A 17,214-nucleotide genomic window follows, 5' to 3' on the forward strand; every position below is an offset into this window, starting at 1 on the left:
GGGGCGCCCGGCCGGAGGTGGGGTGGTGGGGGGAGGCGGTGCCGCAGCCCTCTCCTCTTTCATTGATGTCCGGAGCGGGGCAGCCCGGGGCCGCCCCCGCTCCTTTAAAGGCTCCTCCTCCCAGCAGCGGTCCGGGGAGCGCCGCCGAGGGGAGCCCGGCCCCGCCGCAGCCCCGCCGGTCCGGCCCGAGGGCTGCTCCGGGCTCCGGCGGCCGCGGGGAGGGAGCGGGGCCGCGCACGTCGGGGGTGCCGGAGCCGTGTCTCCCGCCCTCCCTCCCACCGAGGCCGGCGGAGATGAGTCCCCCGCCCGCGGGCAACGGCAGCGCCTGGGGGGCCGCAGCGCTGGGCGGTGGCGGCAACTGCAGCGGGGCCGCCAGCCTGAGCCGGCAGTGGGTGGTGGGGGCCGCCCTGAGCCTCACCGTGCTGGTCATCGTGGCCGGCAACTTGTTGGTGATCGTGGCCATCGCCAAGACGCCGCGGCTGCAGACCATGACCAACGTTTTCGTCACCTCGCTGGCTTGCGCCGACCTCATCATGGGCTTGCTGGTGGTGCCGCCGGGGGCCACCGTCCTGCTGAGCGGCCACTGGCCCTACGGCACGATGGCGTGCGAGCTGTGGACCTCCCTGGACGTGCTGTGCGTCACGGCCAGCATCGAGACGCTGTGCGCCATCGCTGTGGATCGCTACCTCGCCATCACATCGCCGCTGCAGTACGAGGCGCTGGTGACCAAAGGCAGGGCGCGGGCCGTGGTGTGCCTGGTGTGGGCTATCTCCGCCTTCATCTCCTTCTTGCCCATCATGAACCACTGGTGGCGGGACGGGGCGGACGAGCAGGCGGTGCGCTGCTACGACGACCCGCGCTGCTGCGACTTTGTCACCAACGTGACCTACGCCATCATCTCCTCCACCATCTCCTTCTACGTGCCCCTGCTCGTCATGATCTTCGTCTACGTCCGCGTCTTCGCCGTGGCCACGCGGCACGTCCAGATCATCGGCAAGGACAAGGTGAGGTTCCTGCAGGAGCCCCCCAGGCCCAGCTCCAGGAGCAGCCGGCGGAGACGGCCCTCCCGTCTGCTGGCTATCAAGGAGCACAAGGCGCTCAAGACCCTGGGCATCATCATGGGCACCTTCACGCTCTGCTGGCTGCCCTTCTTCGTGGCCAACATCATCAAGGTCTTCTGCCGGCCGCTGGTGTCGGATCAGCTCTTCCTTTTCCTCAACTGGCTGGGCTACGTCAACTCAGCCTTCAACCCCATCATCTACTGCCGCAGCCCCGACTTCAGAAGCGCCTTCCGCAAGCTGCTGTGCTGCCCGCGCCGCGCAGACCGCCGGCTCCACGCCGTCTCGCAGGACCTGCAGCGCTGCCCCTGTGCCTTCAGCCCCCGGGAGGGACCCTCGGAGGACAGCAAGGCGGCAGTCCCCGGACACCCCGGGGAGGATGCCGAGGCTCGGGGCAGCAGCAGCCGCTGCAGCAGCTGGATGGAGGAGACCAGCCTGTCCCAGGGCAGCGGCCACCGGCAGCGGCCCCTGGGCGAGTCCCGGCCTCAGGGCACCCAGACCACGCTGTGCTCGCACCTTGACGAGTAAGTACCCACAAGGCACTCGCTCGGGGGGCTCCGGGGGACCAGCCCTTTGGGGTGCGACCAGGGGCGCTGTCAATGGTGGGGCCGTGGTCTGATGGCACAGCACGGAGCCAGAGGGCAGGCAGGCCCCGGAGCTGGAGGGCAGGCAGGCCCTGGTGTGTGTGGGAGAGGTGCTGGGGTGCAGGGCTGGGAATCACTGCCCTCTGCCTTTAGGTTCCCCTAAAACCTTGGCTCCTCCACTGGGCTGCAAAACTGGGGTCCCAGCCCAGTTCTGCCTTGTCCCTTCCCGGGGAACACCCCAGCCTGCCAGGATGGGGTCTGCTGTTCCTAGGTAAAGAAAACTTTGCTGGTGAATAGGGAAGCAAGCCAGCCAAGCAGGAATGCATCCCAAAGCCTGGGATTCCCCTCCTTCTCCCCCACTCCCGCTCTCTGCTGTTAAAGAAGGAAAACACGGGACACCCCCCTCCCCGCATTGAGGCAGCTGGGGGCCACTGTCACCAGCCTGAGTTCAGTGGGTCACTTTGCCCTCCAACAGAGTGTAAATCCAGGAAGGAAATTTATTTCTTCACCCTCTGTCCCTCACTGCTGTCAGCCCTGTGGATGGGAGATGGGCTTCCTTTAGCTGGAAGCTCCATGCCAGGGCAGAGGGCTGGCAGGGACGCCTGTCCTGTGGCTCTGCCCTGCCAGCCTGCTGCCTGCACCCTTACGTGGGTTTATACCTCCTTCTGCAAACTACAGGGTGGGTTTTCTCCCCCCTGAGGTTTTTATTAGTATGACAAAATTTGAATTATTCTGGTTACTGTGGATTTTAACTGGCTTTCTCTGGTCTGAAACCCCTCCTGATGCCCAAAGGCAGGAAAGGTTCCTGCCAGCACACACAGGCAGAGCTGCTGTCAGCAGAGATGTGCAGAAAGAGGTGCCAGAAAGTGTTTTCTGAACTTGCATGTTATGAGGAAGTATTTATCCATGCTAGGAACACGGGATGGTAAATAGTGGAAAAGGTCTGGGCTTTTCATGCAGTGTGCTGTCCTGTTTAAGGTTTTCCGGCAGAGAGATGCCAGCTGGTCCTTCCATCTGACTGGGAGCAGCCGAGAGCCGGGAAGAGAGTGAGTCTGCTTCCCCTCGGCCGTCACTGCAGCGGTGTTGGGGCGATCATCCCTCGCAGCGTCTCCTCTGCCCGCTTTGGCCGCTGCCTTCCCTGGGGGAGCGCAGCCTTTGGCCAGCCCGCAGGCAGCTGCCTGCTTTCGGGCACATGAGCCTGGCATCAGCCCGGCCATCTGCTGACACCTCCCTGCCTGCCCCAGGATGCTTAACCCCCATCGGGGTGGCTGCTTCTGCCGCATTGGCTTACGTGCTCCTGGAGCTCCAGACCTCATGCATGGTGCTTTTTGCCCGGCTCCAGTCCCGGATCCCCTTCCGTGCCTACCGCTGCCCTTTCTCCTGGGCTGTGGCTTTGGGTCCCCATCCCCGGCGCTATGCAGGCTGCGAGGCTTGAGCCCAGTGGGTGATGCTGCGTCACCTCCCACCCTCTTCTTGCAGGGCCGGGTGTCGCGAAGTGGACGGAGGAGCGGCGCTGGGGGCGATGGCACTGGAAGGACCCTCCGGTGCACGCACTGATCCGGAGAGGAGAGGGGCTATCCCTTGGGAACGCTCGCAATCACAGCAGGGTCCGAGGAGCCAGCTCCTCCATGCTGTTGGTGCTGGAGAGCTGGAACCAGCTAGGAAAAAGCTCCCACGCTGCTGGCCAAGAGGCAGCGCAGCCTCGGGGATGTGCCGGCGCTCGCCGTGTAGACAGGGGACCAGCTCCCACCCGGGGGTGCTTTCTGGCACGGCTTGTGGCAGGATGTGGTGGCTGGTGGCTCTGCTCTCTCGAAGAACCTTGTCGTCCCAGGCTTGGCCAGGTTTTGGACAGCCCCTTGGGAAGGGGAGAAGAGCCTCCTGCAGGCACAAGCCCTTTCCAGGATCTCCGCTCCATCCCTGTCCCAGCCGCTGCATTCCCAGGGCTGGGTGCAATCCTGGGAACTCCAGCGATACCTTTAGCAAAGGAAAAGCACAAGGGAGCAAGGGGAGCTCCAAGCATGGGGGACTGGGCACAAAAAAGTGAATTATGCTCTTGTCAAATTTTCTTCTGTTTCTCCTTCTCTGTTTGGGGCAGATGTCCATGTTTCTGTGCCGTTCAGGGGTGGGAGGGTGGATGGATGAAGTGGAGGAGCAGCAGCAGCGGGGTCAGGTGGGGAGAGCATTGTAGAAGGCTGATTCTCATCCTGAGGCCCCTGCATGCTGGTGTGGGTACGTGGGGCAGTGGGGTGAGGGCAGGGAGGTTAAGCTCTTGCTTTAAACCCTTTTGCACTGCCAGCGTGTTGGGAGGTGGCAGCAGGGCTGGTCCAGCCCCGAGATGCTGCAGTGGCTCCTCCATGCACGCTGCGGTGCCAGCAGAGCTCGGGGTGCGTGTACAGATGGACGCTCACATTCGCGGTCGTGCCCACGCCACACTGCCACGCAGTGACTTTGGGGATAATGTTGGTTGTAAATAAGTCACGGTGACTGTGAAGTTTTTGTACTGTTTTGTCTCCCCCCACCCTCTGTGCGAAATAAACCTTCGAAACTCTGCGATGTCTTCGAATCTGTGCCGAGCAGAGGGATGCTTCTTCCATGTGCTCTTCCCGAGGGGCTGCCGGAGGCTCGGGGGCGCATCCCCCTCCTGGGCTCCTGGGGCTGTGGCTGGCAGGGACCCGCTGAGCGGGCAGGCAGGGAAAAGCCGGGCTCTGGGCATGCCATGGTGCCAGCCCCCAGCCCTGCCACGTCTCCCTGCACCCCAAAAGGGCAGGCAGAACCTGGTGCTGCTGGGGCTCCCTGGCTGGCAGGGCCATCCCTCCTCAGGGTCTGGCACAGCATCTGCCAGCCCTGTGCCCCAGGAGGGAGCTTTGTGCCCCCCAGGGGTTTGCCAGCCTGGGGATGCACCAGAAAGTAGGCACCGCCATCCCACCGTAATTCAGGAGTTTTTTACCAGTGAACTTGGGAGTTTACAAGCAGTGAACATTTGCTTGGGAGAGGCAGAGAGCCCTGTGTCAGGATGATGCCCAAAGCACTGGGGCACCCCACACACCCGCAGCCCCCCATGCTGCCCCGACTGGCCACCGTGTCCCTGCCAGGGAGCCCGTGCAGAAGCGCCCAGTGCCACCTCCTGGTGCTGGGGAAGTCCCAGCTCCCACATAGAGTCTGCGGGGTCTGGCTGCAGCCCCAGGGACCAGGGTGCTGGGGGTTTCCACTGCTGGGATCCTCCCTTGGCGCGTTTTGCTTTTAATACCCAGCAAGGGTGAAATCGCTAAATAAAGAGAAAAATTAAGCTCTTGCCAACTGTTTCCATTTTAGAGTTTCAGATGTCGGTTTGGTGGCTCTTGCCAGACCGGTGTCTGATCCTTGCAGCTGACTCTGAGCATAAGCAGGTCCTGTGTGCCCCCAAAACCCCCCATGGCCTCATCCTCCTCAGGGTACCCTCAGTGACCCCCTGAGGGGACACAGTCCAACACCAGCCCAGGAGTTGTTTGTTAGCCCCACAAGAGCCACGGTGTTAACGAGTAACTTCCCAAACTACAGGCAAGCCCCAGGCAGGGGTGAAGGGGGATCCTGGGTCTCTGCATGTCCCGCTCCCAGGGCTGGCATTCTCGTCTCCAGTCAAGCTGCTGGGCCGTCTTGTCTAGACTGTGCTTTTGCCAAGAAAGTTTGGACCAGATGATCCTTGAAGTCCCTTCCAACCTGGTATTCTATGAATCTATGATAAAGTTTGCTCAAGTGGAGCTGCTTCTGCCTTCAGGCTTAATTCTTTGCTGTAGGTCCTCCTGGGGGTGTGCAGTGATGAGGGGGTGGTGGGTGCATTGGTGCCACCTGCCCCCCCCCAAGCACCTGCACTGCATTCCCAAACCGCACCTCCCTCGGTGTCCCCCTTTTCTTTATTAGCACCTGATGCCAGGTGCTGGTGCTTGTTGCTCTCTTGGCGCTGCTCTCCTTTGCTGGGTGCGGGCTGCTGGGCAGTGTGTGGGGAGGGATGTGTGCTGCAGTCCCCCGGGGCTGCTGCTGTGTGTGGGGCAGGGGGCAGCTCCCTCTGACACCCCTGTGCTGGGTTGTGCTGCTGGATTAAACACTGATGCTGAGCAAGTCCTTGGTGCTAGCGTGGCGTTTGGAGGCCTCCAAGTGTTCTTTTCATACTAAATGCTTCTCGGAGGCTTTAGCTGCTCTGGCTTGCCGAAACTGCCCTATGTGGGAGGGTGAACCAACTGCCCTGAGCTGCTTACGGTGCTCCCTTGCTGCAGGGAGGCTGCTCGTCCTGTTAGAGCTGGTTTTGTATGTAAAGGCATTTAACTGTCTTTTGCTTTCCCTAGGGATGCACAAGTAGCTAGGTGTTTTTATCCTTCACCTAGCAATGCTATCCTTGCCGAAGGGATGCTGGTCCAGCTGCTGTCCTGGTGTGAGCTGCCGGCATGCTGCTGTCCCGGCTCTGGGCTTTTGGGAGCAGAGAGTTTGCTCTCAGTGCTCCAAAGTCACATTTCTTCCATGTATTTCTGCTCCAGAGCAGGCAAATGCTGTTTTCTCTGGTGTTTGTCTCACAGGAGCTGGTTCTTGCTGCCACTGTTGGATCTGCCGTGGAGGATGAGCACCTCTTCTTCCTTCTCCGGGTCACTGTCGGAGGAGAGGCCGGTTGCTGTCCTGTGGGGTACGGAGCTGCACGCCCTGGGCTGCTTTGGTGGGACCCGCAGGCAGGAGCGGTTGTGGGGGGGACAGTGGCTGTGCCCTGCAGCACCTGGGGTGGGTGTGCATGAAGGGTGTTTCCCCCTTTCCCATGGAGTGTGCTCCCAGGAAAGGCTCCCCTTTGCCTTCACGGCTTGCACAGCTTGGGCAGCTCACGTGTCCACGGACGATGCTGTGTTCCCGCAGGCTGCCAGCTGAACACGGGCACCCGGACCTGTGTGGTGAAGGAGGACGATGACTTATTGGAGCATCTGATCCTGCTGAAAACAGTGAGATCCGAGGCTTGCCAAAGAGCCCGTCAGAGCGAGCCTATGCCCCAGCAGCTGGGCTCCCTGCCACGGGGTCTCTGCTTGGCTCTGCAGATCTGCCTGGGGGCTGAGGCCAGGGATGAGCTGCACGTGGTGGCCGTTGATTCAAAAAACACCTATGGAGACCACAAGCCGGTGCCCATCGCGGCACTGCGGACCTCAGTGCTCCCCATGGTAAGGGCAGCTGAACACGCAGCATGCAGCCCCCGGCTGTGGGGTGATAATTTCAGCCCGGACTGGGGTCAGGGGTCTTTGACTTCCAACTCTTTGCAGATCAGCCTCAAAGGTCTGGAGCTGGTCCCTCCCATCACCTTCGTGCTCAAGTGTGGAGCTGGACCTGTCTACCTTAGTGGGCAGCACATCACCCGTGAGTGCTGCGGGGCCAGGGCGAGTGTGTGGGCTAGGGGCTGCACTGGGGACGGTCCCATGGGTCCCATGGTGGCTTTAGTGGCACCTGGTGCCCTCAACAGGGCTGCTTCGCCCCAGGGATGGAGGGAACACTGGTCTGTGGGGCAGACTAGTGCTTGTTTGCATTCGTGGGCTCAACACGATGTTTCAAGCCAGCTCTCTGCTCTGCCTTTGCTGCTGTGGGGTGGGATGGTGTCCGTGCTCCTGCTCCCAGCGTGGGGTGGGATTGCTGGCTGTGTCTGCAGCTGGGGGGGTTTTGCGTCCCCTCGGTGGGTCAGGGCCACCCCCTCCTGCTGCAGCCCTGCATCCTCTCTCCCCAGTGGAAGATGATGCCAAGTACGAAGCCCACAAGGAAGAGTTCTCAAGGGAAGACACAGGTGATGAGGATGATGCTAGAGCATCATAGAATAGCTGCAGCTTGGAGAAGACTTTGCAGCTCTGGGAGTGGAGCTGGCATGACGGTGATGGTGGGGATGCCCTGTGCCAGGATGATCCTTGAATGGGACAGATCTTTGGAGGGGGACAAAGCTGTCTGGGCTTTGGATGTCATCCCTTGCCTCCTCTCCCTGCCCTCTCCATTCCTACTACGGTCCTAGAAATGGTCTTTTTTCCTTTTATTGCAATAACAATGGGAAAGTGCAAATACCCTGGAGTTAGTCTGGACTGTGCTCTGGTACTCCTGCTGTTGCCTGCTGTCGCCTGCTGTCCTGTCCCTGCCTGCCTGCTGCCTCCGGCGGTTCCCTGCCTCCTCTTGGGTGCAATCACCGCAATGTTGTGGGTCACACCACAAACCTATGGGTCTGGAGGGCCGGGGGTGCCAGCAAGCAGCCCCTGGGGAGCTGCAGGTTGCTGCCTGCTGCTGCCTGCTCCCCTGCCTACTGCCAGGACAGGAGGCTCAGGGCATCTCCCAGCCTCAGTGTGCCTGGAGGAGGAAGGCTGCACCATGCTCTGGCTCGAGGCTGGTATGTCCGCATAAGCTCAGCTGCCTCTTCAGGGGGAGGACACGATGCTCTGAGGCCAAGGCGCTTGTGCCTGGCACCAGTTATCCTGTGTGCTCCCTTCTAATGGTCCTTTTGTTCCGGTAGGAACCGTTCTGATCATCGTCTGTTTGGATCAACAGGACTAAGTTGTGTTGCCATCTTCATGGCAGCCCAGGGAAATGGAGCCAAAAAGCTGCCCAGAACAAGCAGCCGCTGAAATAATATAATCAAAACTCCTAATTGAGAAAATTGCCCAAATCCATTACATGCATGATATTAGCTGGCAGCGAGGTTGACTTTAAAGGGGAGCCCTGAATCTGCAGGCGGGGTGGGCTGGGAAGGGAGCACACGGGTCTCTCTTTATTTTCCCCACTTATAATAGAAAAGGCCACAGAGATGAGCTGATCGGTGCGCAGAGGGAAGATTGCTGTCGTCAAGCTCTAATGGCTTGGGAGAGGCCGGAGATGGGCCTGGGTGAAACCAGCTGCCAGCCCTGATGGGCTGCAGCCTGGCAGCACGTCAGCCGCTGGCGTGGGCTGTGCCTGGCCCTGGGCTCGGGGACACAAGGGGACAGGATCGCAGGGCGATCGCATGCAGCCTTCACCCTGGCAAGGGGTTTCTCAGGCATCACCTCCTGCAAGGCAAGTGTGCGTCTCGAGCCCCTTCCCTGCCTCGCGGGTTTGAGATGCGTCCTGGGATGGGGAGCAGAAAGCTGCTGCGGTGCAGAACCCCAAGCTCTGGGGGTGGAAGAGTGGGGACAGCAAAACTATAATGAGGAATTAACTCATCCAGCTTTTCCCTGCCCTCACCTCACTCCCAGCACACAAGACTGAGTGTGCTACTTCTGGAGAGAGGATCAGAGCCACAACCATTGCATTTCTCATCGAAACAGGTGATTCTGGCTTATTTTCCCCACTGGGATCAGCTCCAGGACCTGTCTCTGTGACAATGCATTGCCTGGGGGGTGAGGGCTCTCGCTTGCACCCTGCTTCCAGGGCTGATCGGGTTGAAGGTGCCTCGTGGGGGCCAGAGCGTCCTGCGTGAGCCTGGGGGTAATGCAGCCCCCCACTGCCCATCCCGGAGGTGTTCTCCAGGCCCTGGGCACAGGCAGGGGTGCCAGCCGGGGAGGAGCAGGAATAAAGGCTGATGAATGCATTGCTCCTAATTCCTCAGGCGGGAATGAAACACGCTGTTAGTTGGAAAGCTCGCTGAATGCCGGCAGCTCAGTGTGATCCAGCAGCCGCCTTAAGACATCTCGCTGGGTGCAGATTAAGCCCTGTAAAGAAATACAGGAAGAAAAGAAACGCAAAGCAGATTAAGGTCAGTGCCAGTGAATTTGCACAGTGGCCTCTTCAACTCCCAGTGAGTGTCAGGGAAGCGTCCAGCAGCAAAGTGCACAAACAGCCGCCGTGGTGCTGGCTGACTTGCTGGTGCCTGCCGGTGGGTGCGTGGGGACAGAACTGTCACCCCACACAAGCCACAAGCCCCTTGCTGGAGCCTGATTTGCAGGACAGCGAGCCCAGCCACAAATGCAGCGTGGGACCCTGGAGAGCCCCAGCCCGTGGCTGGAGCCGGTGTAGACCCAACGGTGGGAAGGGTGGGTGCCTTGGGGGAGATACCCTCATCTCCCTTCCCGCAGCCCCTGGCAGCGGTATGCTCGTGTCCTGCATCCTGTGTGGCAGCATCTCCTGGAGGGCTTTGGCATAACCATGGTAACTGACAGGTAATTAATAGAGGAGTCTTAATGTCATGGAGACAAAACAGGCACAAATAGAGCGTGCCAGGTGTGGGGCTGCACGCCTGCCCAGCCGGGCACAGAGGGCACCGGTGCAGGATGTGGCCCCTGGGCATGCTGCGTGTGGCTGGTGCTGTGTCCACCCAGCTGGCATCAAAATGGGCTCTGTTCCCCCGTGGCAGGGATGTCCCCTTGTCACACTTCTGTGAGGGTGGCACATGGCAGCCAGCATCCCATGGGCAGGACAGGGCTCTGCACGCTTCGGGAAGGAAGAGGCAGCCCCGAGCTCCTCATAGAATTCATATGCAGGATGGATGCCAGCCTGTGACACAAAAGCAGGACTGTCAGTTCAGAGTGCCTCGTGTCTTAAAGACTCTTTTGGGAATAACTGAGATGAGTTTTGGCAGAGAATGGGGATGTGAGAATGACATTTTAATACAGAAGATGCTCCTGTTAGGCTAAAAGCTGCTTCAGAGATTTCTTTCAGGCTAACTTATTCCCCAGGAGTTTGCGGGCTTTGCACAGGGCGATGGGTACGACGGTCCTGGGCTCAGTGGGGAGTCAGTCACAGCCCCGAGCACTTGCAGCATCACAGTCTGGTAGGGCTGGGAGCTGTTTTGGGGTGGCTTTGCTGGGTACCTGGTACCATATAGCTCCAGCTGGGTGCATGCCCTCCCGATGTTCACAGTCACACCCCAAAGCCCAGGGGAGCTGTATGAGACCCCCCCAGAGAGCTGGGGCTCACCCCAGGCTTTGCCTGTGCAGAAATGTTTGTGCCTTCCCCTGCTCAGGGCTGGTCCCTGCACTTCCAGCGGGTGCAAGTCGCAGCCTCTCCTGCCTTTTTGCGCAAGCAAATTCCAATTAATAAATGCAGGAATGCCCTTTTATTTTGTGCGTAAGTGGGCAATTGTTCGATGCATGAGCACCTCATCAGTTCACTCATGAGCACCCAACTAATTGCATGAGGGGTTAAATAGTGCAAACCTGAGCACCCAGTGAGTGTGAGCAACCCATCAATGTCCTTGGGTGCCCAGCTGGTGTGGGTGCATACCTGGCTAGTGCTGGTATGAACCCCACTATCTCAGGAGTCCGGAGCGGGGCAGAAAGGGCAGGAGGAGGCATTTCCCCAAATACCTTTTAATTATTTACATTTTCGCTTGTCTCAATACCCATGCCAAGGATGGGAAGCTTGCACTAATTGCAATAAACTAAATTAAGTAAAACTTCCCCCCGTTGAAAATATTTTGCCCCGGTCCCCCTCCTCGCCAGAAGGGCTGGATCCAGCCCCACTCCCAGAGCAGGGACCAAAACCACTATGGTCTCACCGCACCCTGGCAGCAGGTGAGAGGGGCACTGGGATGGGGGGGGTCCGCTCCCCTCTGCATCCCCAGGGCAGCCCCTGAGCAGGAGCCTGCCCAGCCCGTGGGAAGGTGGCTGCCGCTAATCGCTGCTGGGTGGCACAACTTAATTCTTTGCTGCCAGCGCTTCACGTGGAAAAGCGGCCCTTGGCTTAGGGAGGCGTGTGGGGCTGAGGATGTGTGTCAGGAGGAGGCTTCTGCGCACAGTAACGTATTTTCAGGGGGATTTTTACCTGCTGATGCTCAGCTGGCAAAATCCCTCCCTGAGCAGAACAAAGAGCAGGGCTGGCTGTGGGGGGAGGTGGTTGCACGGCTTCGGATTCAGCAGCAAATGTTTGGTAAGAGGGACTTTATTCCGAAACACCTCTTCTGTCTCCAAATGCATCCCTTGAAGCAGGGTGCCTTGCAAACTTGTGAGGTGAAGCAGGCAGGGTGCATGGCAGCTGATCTAAAAACCCAATTAATGCAAATTTGGACTGTGGAGCTTTTGGGGGGCTGCTGAGATACATTACAAAACGGTGGCTGGGTGCAGCTCTCCATTGGTTCCCCTGGGGACTTCCAAAACCTGCCGGGTGGGCTTTGGTCTTACTAGCTCTGGTGTGTGAGGGCTTAAGGGTGAAATAATGTCTGGTACAGAGAGAAATAAACAGGGTGGCAAGTCCTGTGCTGGGAAAGAGTGGGAGATAATATATGGAAATAGCCCAGGAAATTGGATTGCAGAGGGTGGTGAGATGATTTGGTGGGCAGGAGGGAGGCAGGGGATGTGGGAGCAGCCCAGGAGAAAGGACTGCACTGGGCAGGGGGTCCTGGGGGTCTGGCAGCGAGCACTGTGTGCCGGGAATGGGAAAGGTGCTGCCTGCACTCCCCCGAGGCCGGCTGCCAACGAGGGGCTCCTGGCAGGACCTGGCTGCTAGTGGGAAGCAGCCCAGGCAGGCAGGGACCTGTCTTCCAGGACTGATGTAATTTTTCCCCTGAATTTCCTCCTTGCCCCCCCATCCCATTCCCTTCATGGCTGATGACATGAAAACCTTGTGTTGCTTTTGGCAGGACTGTGCTGGGGGTCCATGAAAACATCTCATCTGAGCCCTCTGAATTGCAGCGGCTGCTGCCAGACTTAGTGTTTGAGGAGAACCTGGTTAATCTCCTTAGAGGGATAGATGAGCGGGGTGCAGGCTGAGGCAGTGCAAAAGTAGCAGAGCATCTTTATTCATTTACCCATTAATGTCCTTTGTTATTTCCAGAAACATTAGGAGCTATTTTCTGGCTCAGCTGCCGCTTCCCTTTTCCTTCTGCCAGCAGCTGCCCCTCCACGCCGGCTGGGCTGGGGCAGAGGCAAAATTGCTGCAAATGCTTCGTTTAAAGGGGTGTTGATGAGAGCGGGTTTCGGTAAGTGCTTTCCCCGAGCTCATGGTCAGCCCCGCTGCTTTTCTCCTTCTCCTCTTCCCCCCCGGAGCTGTAACCGCTGTTGAGCCCAGGGCTGTCTCTCCCTCCCGATGCAGGGCTGCTTGCCAGCATCACCCCTTTTCTGAGCCTGATTTTCCGTTTCCCTCCCCAGGAGCCCACAGGACGAAGCTGCCATCCCAAGAAGCCTCCCCAGCTGTGGAGCAGGGTCCTGTGCAGCTGTGGGGGGGACGGGACACAGCCACAGCAAAGCCGTGACGAGGAGAAGGATGCACCCCGTGGACACCTGAAACCCACGACCACCGGATTTTGGGGTGTCGAAGTTGATCGAGACAGGGTTTTTCTCACCTGCCTGCGGGCAGCGGGGCTTAGCCACAGCCATGGAGGGGGACGGGGCCAACGCCACCGTCTACGAGCTCGCCCTGCGGAACCGCTCCAACACCAGCATGCAGTTCACCGGGGTGCAGCTCATCCAGTCCTTCAAACCCCTCATCATCCCCTGCTACACCCTCGTTGTCCTCATCGGCATCTTCGGCAACTACCTGCTCCTCTATGTCATCTGCAAGACGAAGAAGATGCACAACGTCACCAACTTCTTCATCGGGAACCTGGCTTTCTCCGACATGCTGATGTGTGCCACGTGTGTGCCCTTCACCCTGGCCTACGCCTTCAACCCCCAGGGCTGGGTTTTCGGGAAGTTTTTGTGCTACTTCGTCTTCCTGATGCAGCCCATGACTGTCTACGTCTCTGTCTTCACGCTCACGGCCATTGCGGTTGACAGGTAAGTGCCAGCGGGGTGGATGGTTTGGGGGTCCGTGTCTGTTCTCCCCCCCCAGTCCCTTCAAGCTGCTGCTTGCTCAGCTCAGGGTGTTAAGTCCCAAAGACTCACAACTGGAAAAGGAAAAATCCAAGGGATCTTTGCAGTCTCTCTACAGCCTTTTCTTTAGCATCAGGACTCGGTCTCGAGTGGAGAAAGCGCAGTGGGGGTGTTCAGCCGGCTGTTGGTTTGCATTGGGAAATGATGTTGTGCAGTTTCATGCCTGCCTGTATGAAGTCATCTCTATCGAAATCTAGTCTGCCCGCGGCCAGGTCTGTGCTCCTGGCAGGCACTGCTCTCGCACAAGGGCTTGTTAGAGTTTGCACCCAGTTCTTCCTACTTTGCTGGATAATTTGCACCCGAATCACCCTGTGTTCTGGCCCCTGGGTGGAGAGCACTTGTGCCTCCCTGAGTGCGCCCGGGCAGGATCTGATGGGGGGTGGTTTTAAAACCCCGTGTTTCCATAGAGACCTCATCTCATGAAAAATGCTCCAAACCCTGCAGGGACGGGTGTGATGCTGGCAGCGCCGAAGAGTACCTCTCATGCCTCTCGTGCTCGTTTGCCTCTGGCTCTGGGGGAGAGTGGGGCAGGACCATGATGCGAAGGGAAAAAAAAAAAAAAAAGGATTATTTGAGTATAATAGCTGAGAAGGCCTGGACTGCTGGCAGAGCCTTGCTGCCTTCACCAGGGGCTTGAAATGTCCCTAGGAGTGCTGGCATTCTTCTTTTGCTCTTCAACAAAGCCCTTTTTTGGGGGGCTAAAAACCATTTGCTTGTTTCTCCTGCTAAAGAGGCAGCCACCAAGTTATACTGTCCTCAGCACTTTCATAAAACGTCTTTGGGATTTATCGCAAAGAGATGATTTTACCCCAAATCCTCCAGCTCCAATGAGGGGGGAGCATGCGGCCGCACCAGGGCTCTGCTGGTCGAGGACTTCAGCACAAGCCTGCGAGCAAAGCACACCAAGAGCTGTCGGTGCCCAAACATTGCAATATTAAACATTGCAATAGCAAACGCTGCGATACCAAGCAGCAGGTGGTGCGGGCTGTGGTGGGGGGCAGAGCATTTAGTATGTGAAAAAGCTGCAAAAAATCAAATTACAGTCGCTGGAGATACCTCACTGGGAGCTTATTTAGGGCCAGTCCCTGGTCATAAGGTAAGGCAGTGTGGAGAGGAGTGGAAGATGCTCAGGGGAGGAGGAAGTAAAAGAGGAATTGCCGGCTTTTATTGTCATTCACTCAGTGCTGTCTGCGGTCCCCGAGGCAGGTTCAGAGACAGGCTGTGGGAGGGATGCTCCGTGCCCGGCCCTGCCAGGCACCCCACTTCCCAAATGAGCAGAATTGGCCTGCTGCTTCCATGGGCCCCATGGCAGAGCGAGGGGATGCCGTTGTCCCCCATGTCCCCAGCCAGCCCTTTCCCAGCAGCCGTTCAGGGCTATGCCCCTGCTCCTGGAGCTTGGCCAGGGCTCTGCTCCCATGGCCCCAGCCCTACCACCAGCCACCCCTCACCTTGGGCTGCTGGGGAGATGCTCTGGGGCTCGGGCTCCCCCATTTCTCTCCCTGCAGGTACTACGCCACCGTGCACCCCCTGAAGAAGCGCATCTCGGTCACCAGCTGCATCTCTGTGGTGGGGGGCATCTGGCTGCTCTCCTGCGGGCTGGTGGCCCCCGCCATCGCCCACACGTACCACGTGGAGTTTCGGCAGGAGGGTTTCGCCATCTGCGAGGAGTTCTGGATGGAGAAGGAGACGCAGCGCCTGGCCTATGCCTACGGCACCCTGATCGTCACCTACATCCTGCCCCTCTCCGCCGTCTCCCTCTCCTACATCTGCATCTCAGTGAAGCTGAGGAACCGAGTGGTGCCTGGCCACCCCACGCAGAGCCAAGCCGAGTTCGACCGCCTGAGGAAGAGGAAGATCTTCCGCCTCATCGTGCTGGTGGTGGCAGCCTTTGGGGTCTGCTGGCTCCCCATCCATGTCTTCAACATCATCCGTGACATCGACATCAATCTCATCAACAAGCACTATTTCCTCCTCATCCAGCTGCTCTGCCACTGGTTCGCCATGAGCTCCTCCTGCTGCAACCCCTTCCTCTATGCCTGGCTCCACGACCGCTTCCGCGGGGAGCTCCGGAAGATGTTCACCTGCAAGAGGAAGACTATCCCCGCCAAGAACTGTGGGGCTGCTGGCGGCGTGCTCTGAGGCCGGGGTCCCGCTCCCCGGACCCTCCACGGCCGTGCGCTTCATCCCGTGCACGGCAGAGCTCTCCTCGCTGCCGAGGGGTTGGGGAATGCCGGTCCTGCCCGTGGGACCGGAGGCAAACGGGGTCCTCCTGCCTGCCCAGGGCTTTGCAGCACTCGCTGCAGCATCCTTCCCTACGCCTGCCCTGCATTGGGGTGCTCAGCTCCCTGCCGGCATGCCCTGAGCTCCCTTCGCCTCCAGAACGGCAGCTGTCGAGCAAAAATGCCTTTGCTGCACCTTTTCCCTGCTAAGTCGCCCTAGCTGCCCCCGACTGCGCACCCGCGACCCCGCTAGCCCTGGCAAAACCCATCACTCCCACGAGGGTCCCATAGGTGAACCTGCACCTCCCTGGGGGGCACAGGCTGTGCCCACGCAGGGCTGCCTTCTCCCCTCCTGGCTGCAGGCAGCCCCCCAGGGCAGCATGCATGGCTCAAGGGCTGTCCCCGTCCCTGTCCCCATCCCCAGGGCTGGCTGCTCCCCGGCAGGTCCTGCTCGGTGGGTCACCCCGAGATGCTGTGGTCCAAAGGGCTGCTGTAGCCTCACGCTGAGGCTGTCAGGCTTCGGAGGAGGCAAGGAGGGGGACCAGAGCATCGCCAGCATTGCTGGGTGCAGGGTGGATGCTCCCGGGGAGCAGGGGAGGGGATGGGTTGGGTTGGGATGGGGGAGAAAAGGTTCCAGAGGGCACAGCGCCCAGCCCCGTGGGAGGGCTGCATGCTTCGCTTCAAGACCTCGCGGTGTCATTATTCTAAATTAATGAAGGAAATGGGCCTGTGGGAGTGCAAGGAAGGGGTGAAAAGCATTTCACTGGAGTGACAGCTGGAAGTAGTTGTCCCTTTCATTAAATGACTCATACAGCTCTCATTAAATTGATTCTCCGGTTTTGGAAATGGTGTTTCTCCTGTGAGATTGTTGCTGCTCAGCCTTACACACCCCTGCTCACTCTGCATGCCCCCCCCCCCCCAACCTGTATCCCTGGACACACACACACCTGTAGGCACAGGCACCCGTGTACCCTCCGCAACACCCACCCACACTGCCCTGTGCAGACATGCACAGGCCTATATGTGCACGAAAACACACTCACCTGTCCACACGCACGCCCATTCACACACCCCTGTACACATACATACATCCCTGTACACACACAGAGCTGTATATACACATATGTACCCATGCATGCACCCCTATACACACACTGCACGTACACCCAGACACCTGTACACACCCCTGTATGCATGCAGCTCTGCACACACGCTCATTCACATACCCCTGTACATATATGTACACCCCTATACACACCTGAACACACCTGTACATACACCTGTACACCCCTGCACACACACCTGTACACCCCTGCACGCACCTGCACGCACCTGTACACACACCTGTACACACCCATATGTGCCACACACACCTGCACACATCTGTACACACCCATACGTGCCACACATACCTGTACAACCTGCACGCAACTGTACATACACCTGTACACACCTGCACATGCCACACACACCTGCACACACCCCTATGTGCCCCCCCACCTGTACACCCTGCACACACCTGTACATAAACCTGTACACGCCCCTACATGCCACACACACACCTGTGCACACCTGCACACACCTGTACACACACCTGTAC

General features: G+C 59.0%; 3 protein-coding genes across 3 annotated transcripts; all 3 read left to right on the forward strand.

Annotated features, from left to right (window-relative positions):
• Positions 1 to 153: 153 nt before the first annotated feature.
• ADRB3 (adrenoceptor beta 3) lies at positions 154 to 4,190 on the forward strand. The gene is made up of 3 exons (XM_069801358.1): positions 154 to 1,582; positions 2,621 to 2,688; positions 3,122 to 4,190. Exons 1-2 carry the CDS (start codon positions 294 to 296, stop codon positions 2,658 to 2,660), a joined length of 1,329 nt encoding a protein of 442 aa, XP_069657459.1. The 5' UTR covers positions 154 to 293; the 3' UTR covers positions 2,661 to 2,688; positions 3,122 to 4,190.
• On the forward strand, positions 3,777 to 7,450 carry LOC138688417 (nucleoplasmin-like). Its single transcript, XM_069799634.1, has 7 exons — positions 3,777 to 3,812; positions 5,009 to 5,073; positions 6,151 to 6,293; positions 6,515 to 6,597; positions 6,691 to 6,810; positions 6,910 to 7,003; positions 7,365 to 7,450. The coding sequence occupies exons 1-7, from the start codon at positions 3,777 to 3,779 to the stop codon at positions 7,448 to 7,450; spliced, it is 627 nt and encodes a 208-aa protein (XP_069655735.1).
• Positions 7,451 to 12,372: 4,922 nt separating this feature from the next.
• LOC138688863 (prolactin-releasing peptide receptor-like) lies at positions 12,373 to 16,172 on the forward strand. The gene is made up of 2 exons (XM_069801359.1): positions 12,373 to 13,299; positions 14,901 to 16,172. Exons 1-2 carry the CDS (start codon positions 12,899 to 12,901, stop codon positions 15,532 to 15,534), a joined length of 1,035 nt encoding a protein of 344 aa, XP_069657460.1. The 5' UTR covers positions 12,373 to 12,898; the 3' UTR covers positions 15,535 to 16,172.
• The last annotated feature ends 1,042 nt before the right edge of the window (positions 16,173 to 17,214 follow it).

The sequence above is a fragment of the Haliaeetus albicilla genome, chromosome 13 (genome assembly GCF_947461875.1).
Source record: "Haliaeetus albicilla chromosome 13, bHalAlb1.1, whole genome shotgun sequence".
Taxonomy (NCBI): Eukaryota; Metazoa; Chordata; class Aves; order Accipitriformes; family Accipitridae; genus Haliaeetus; species Haliaeetus albicilla.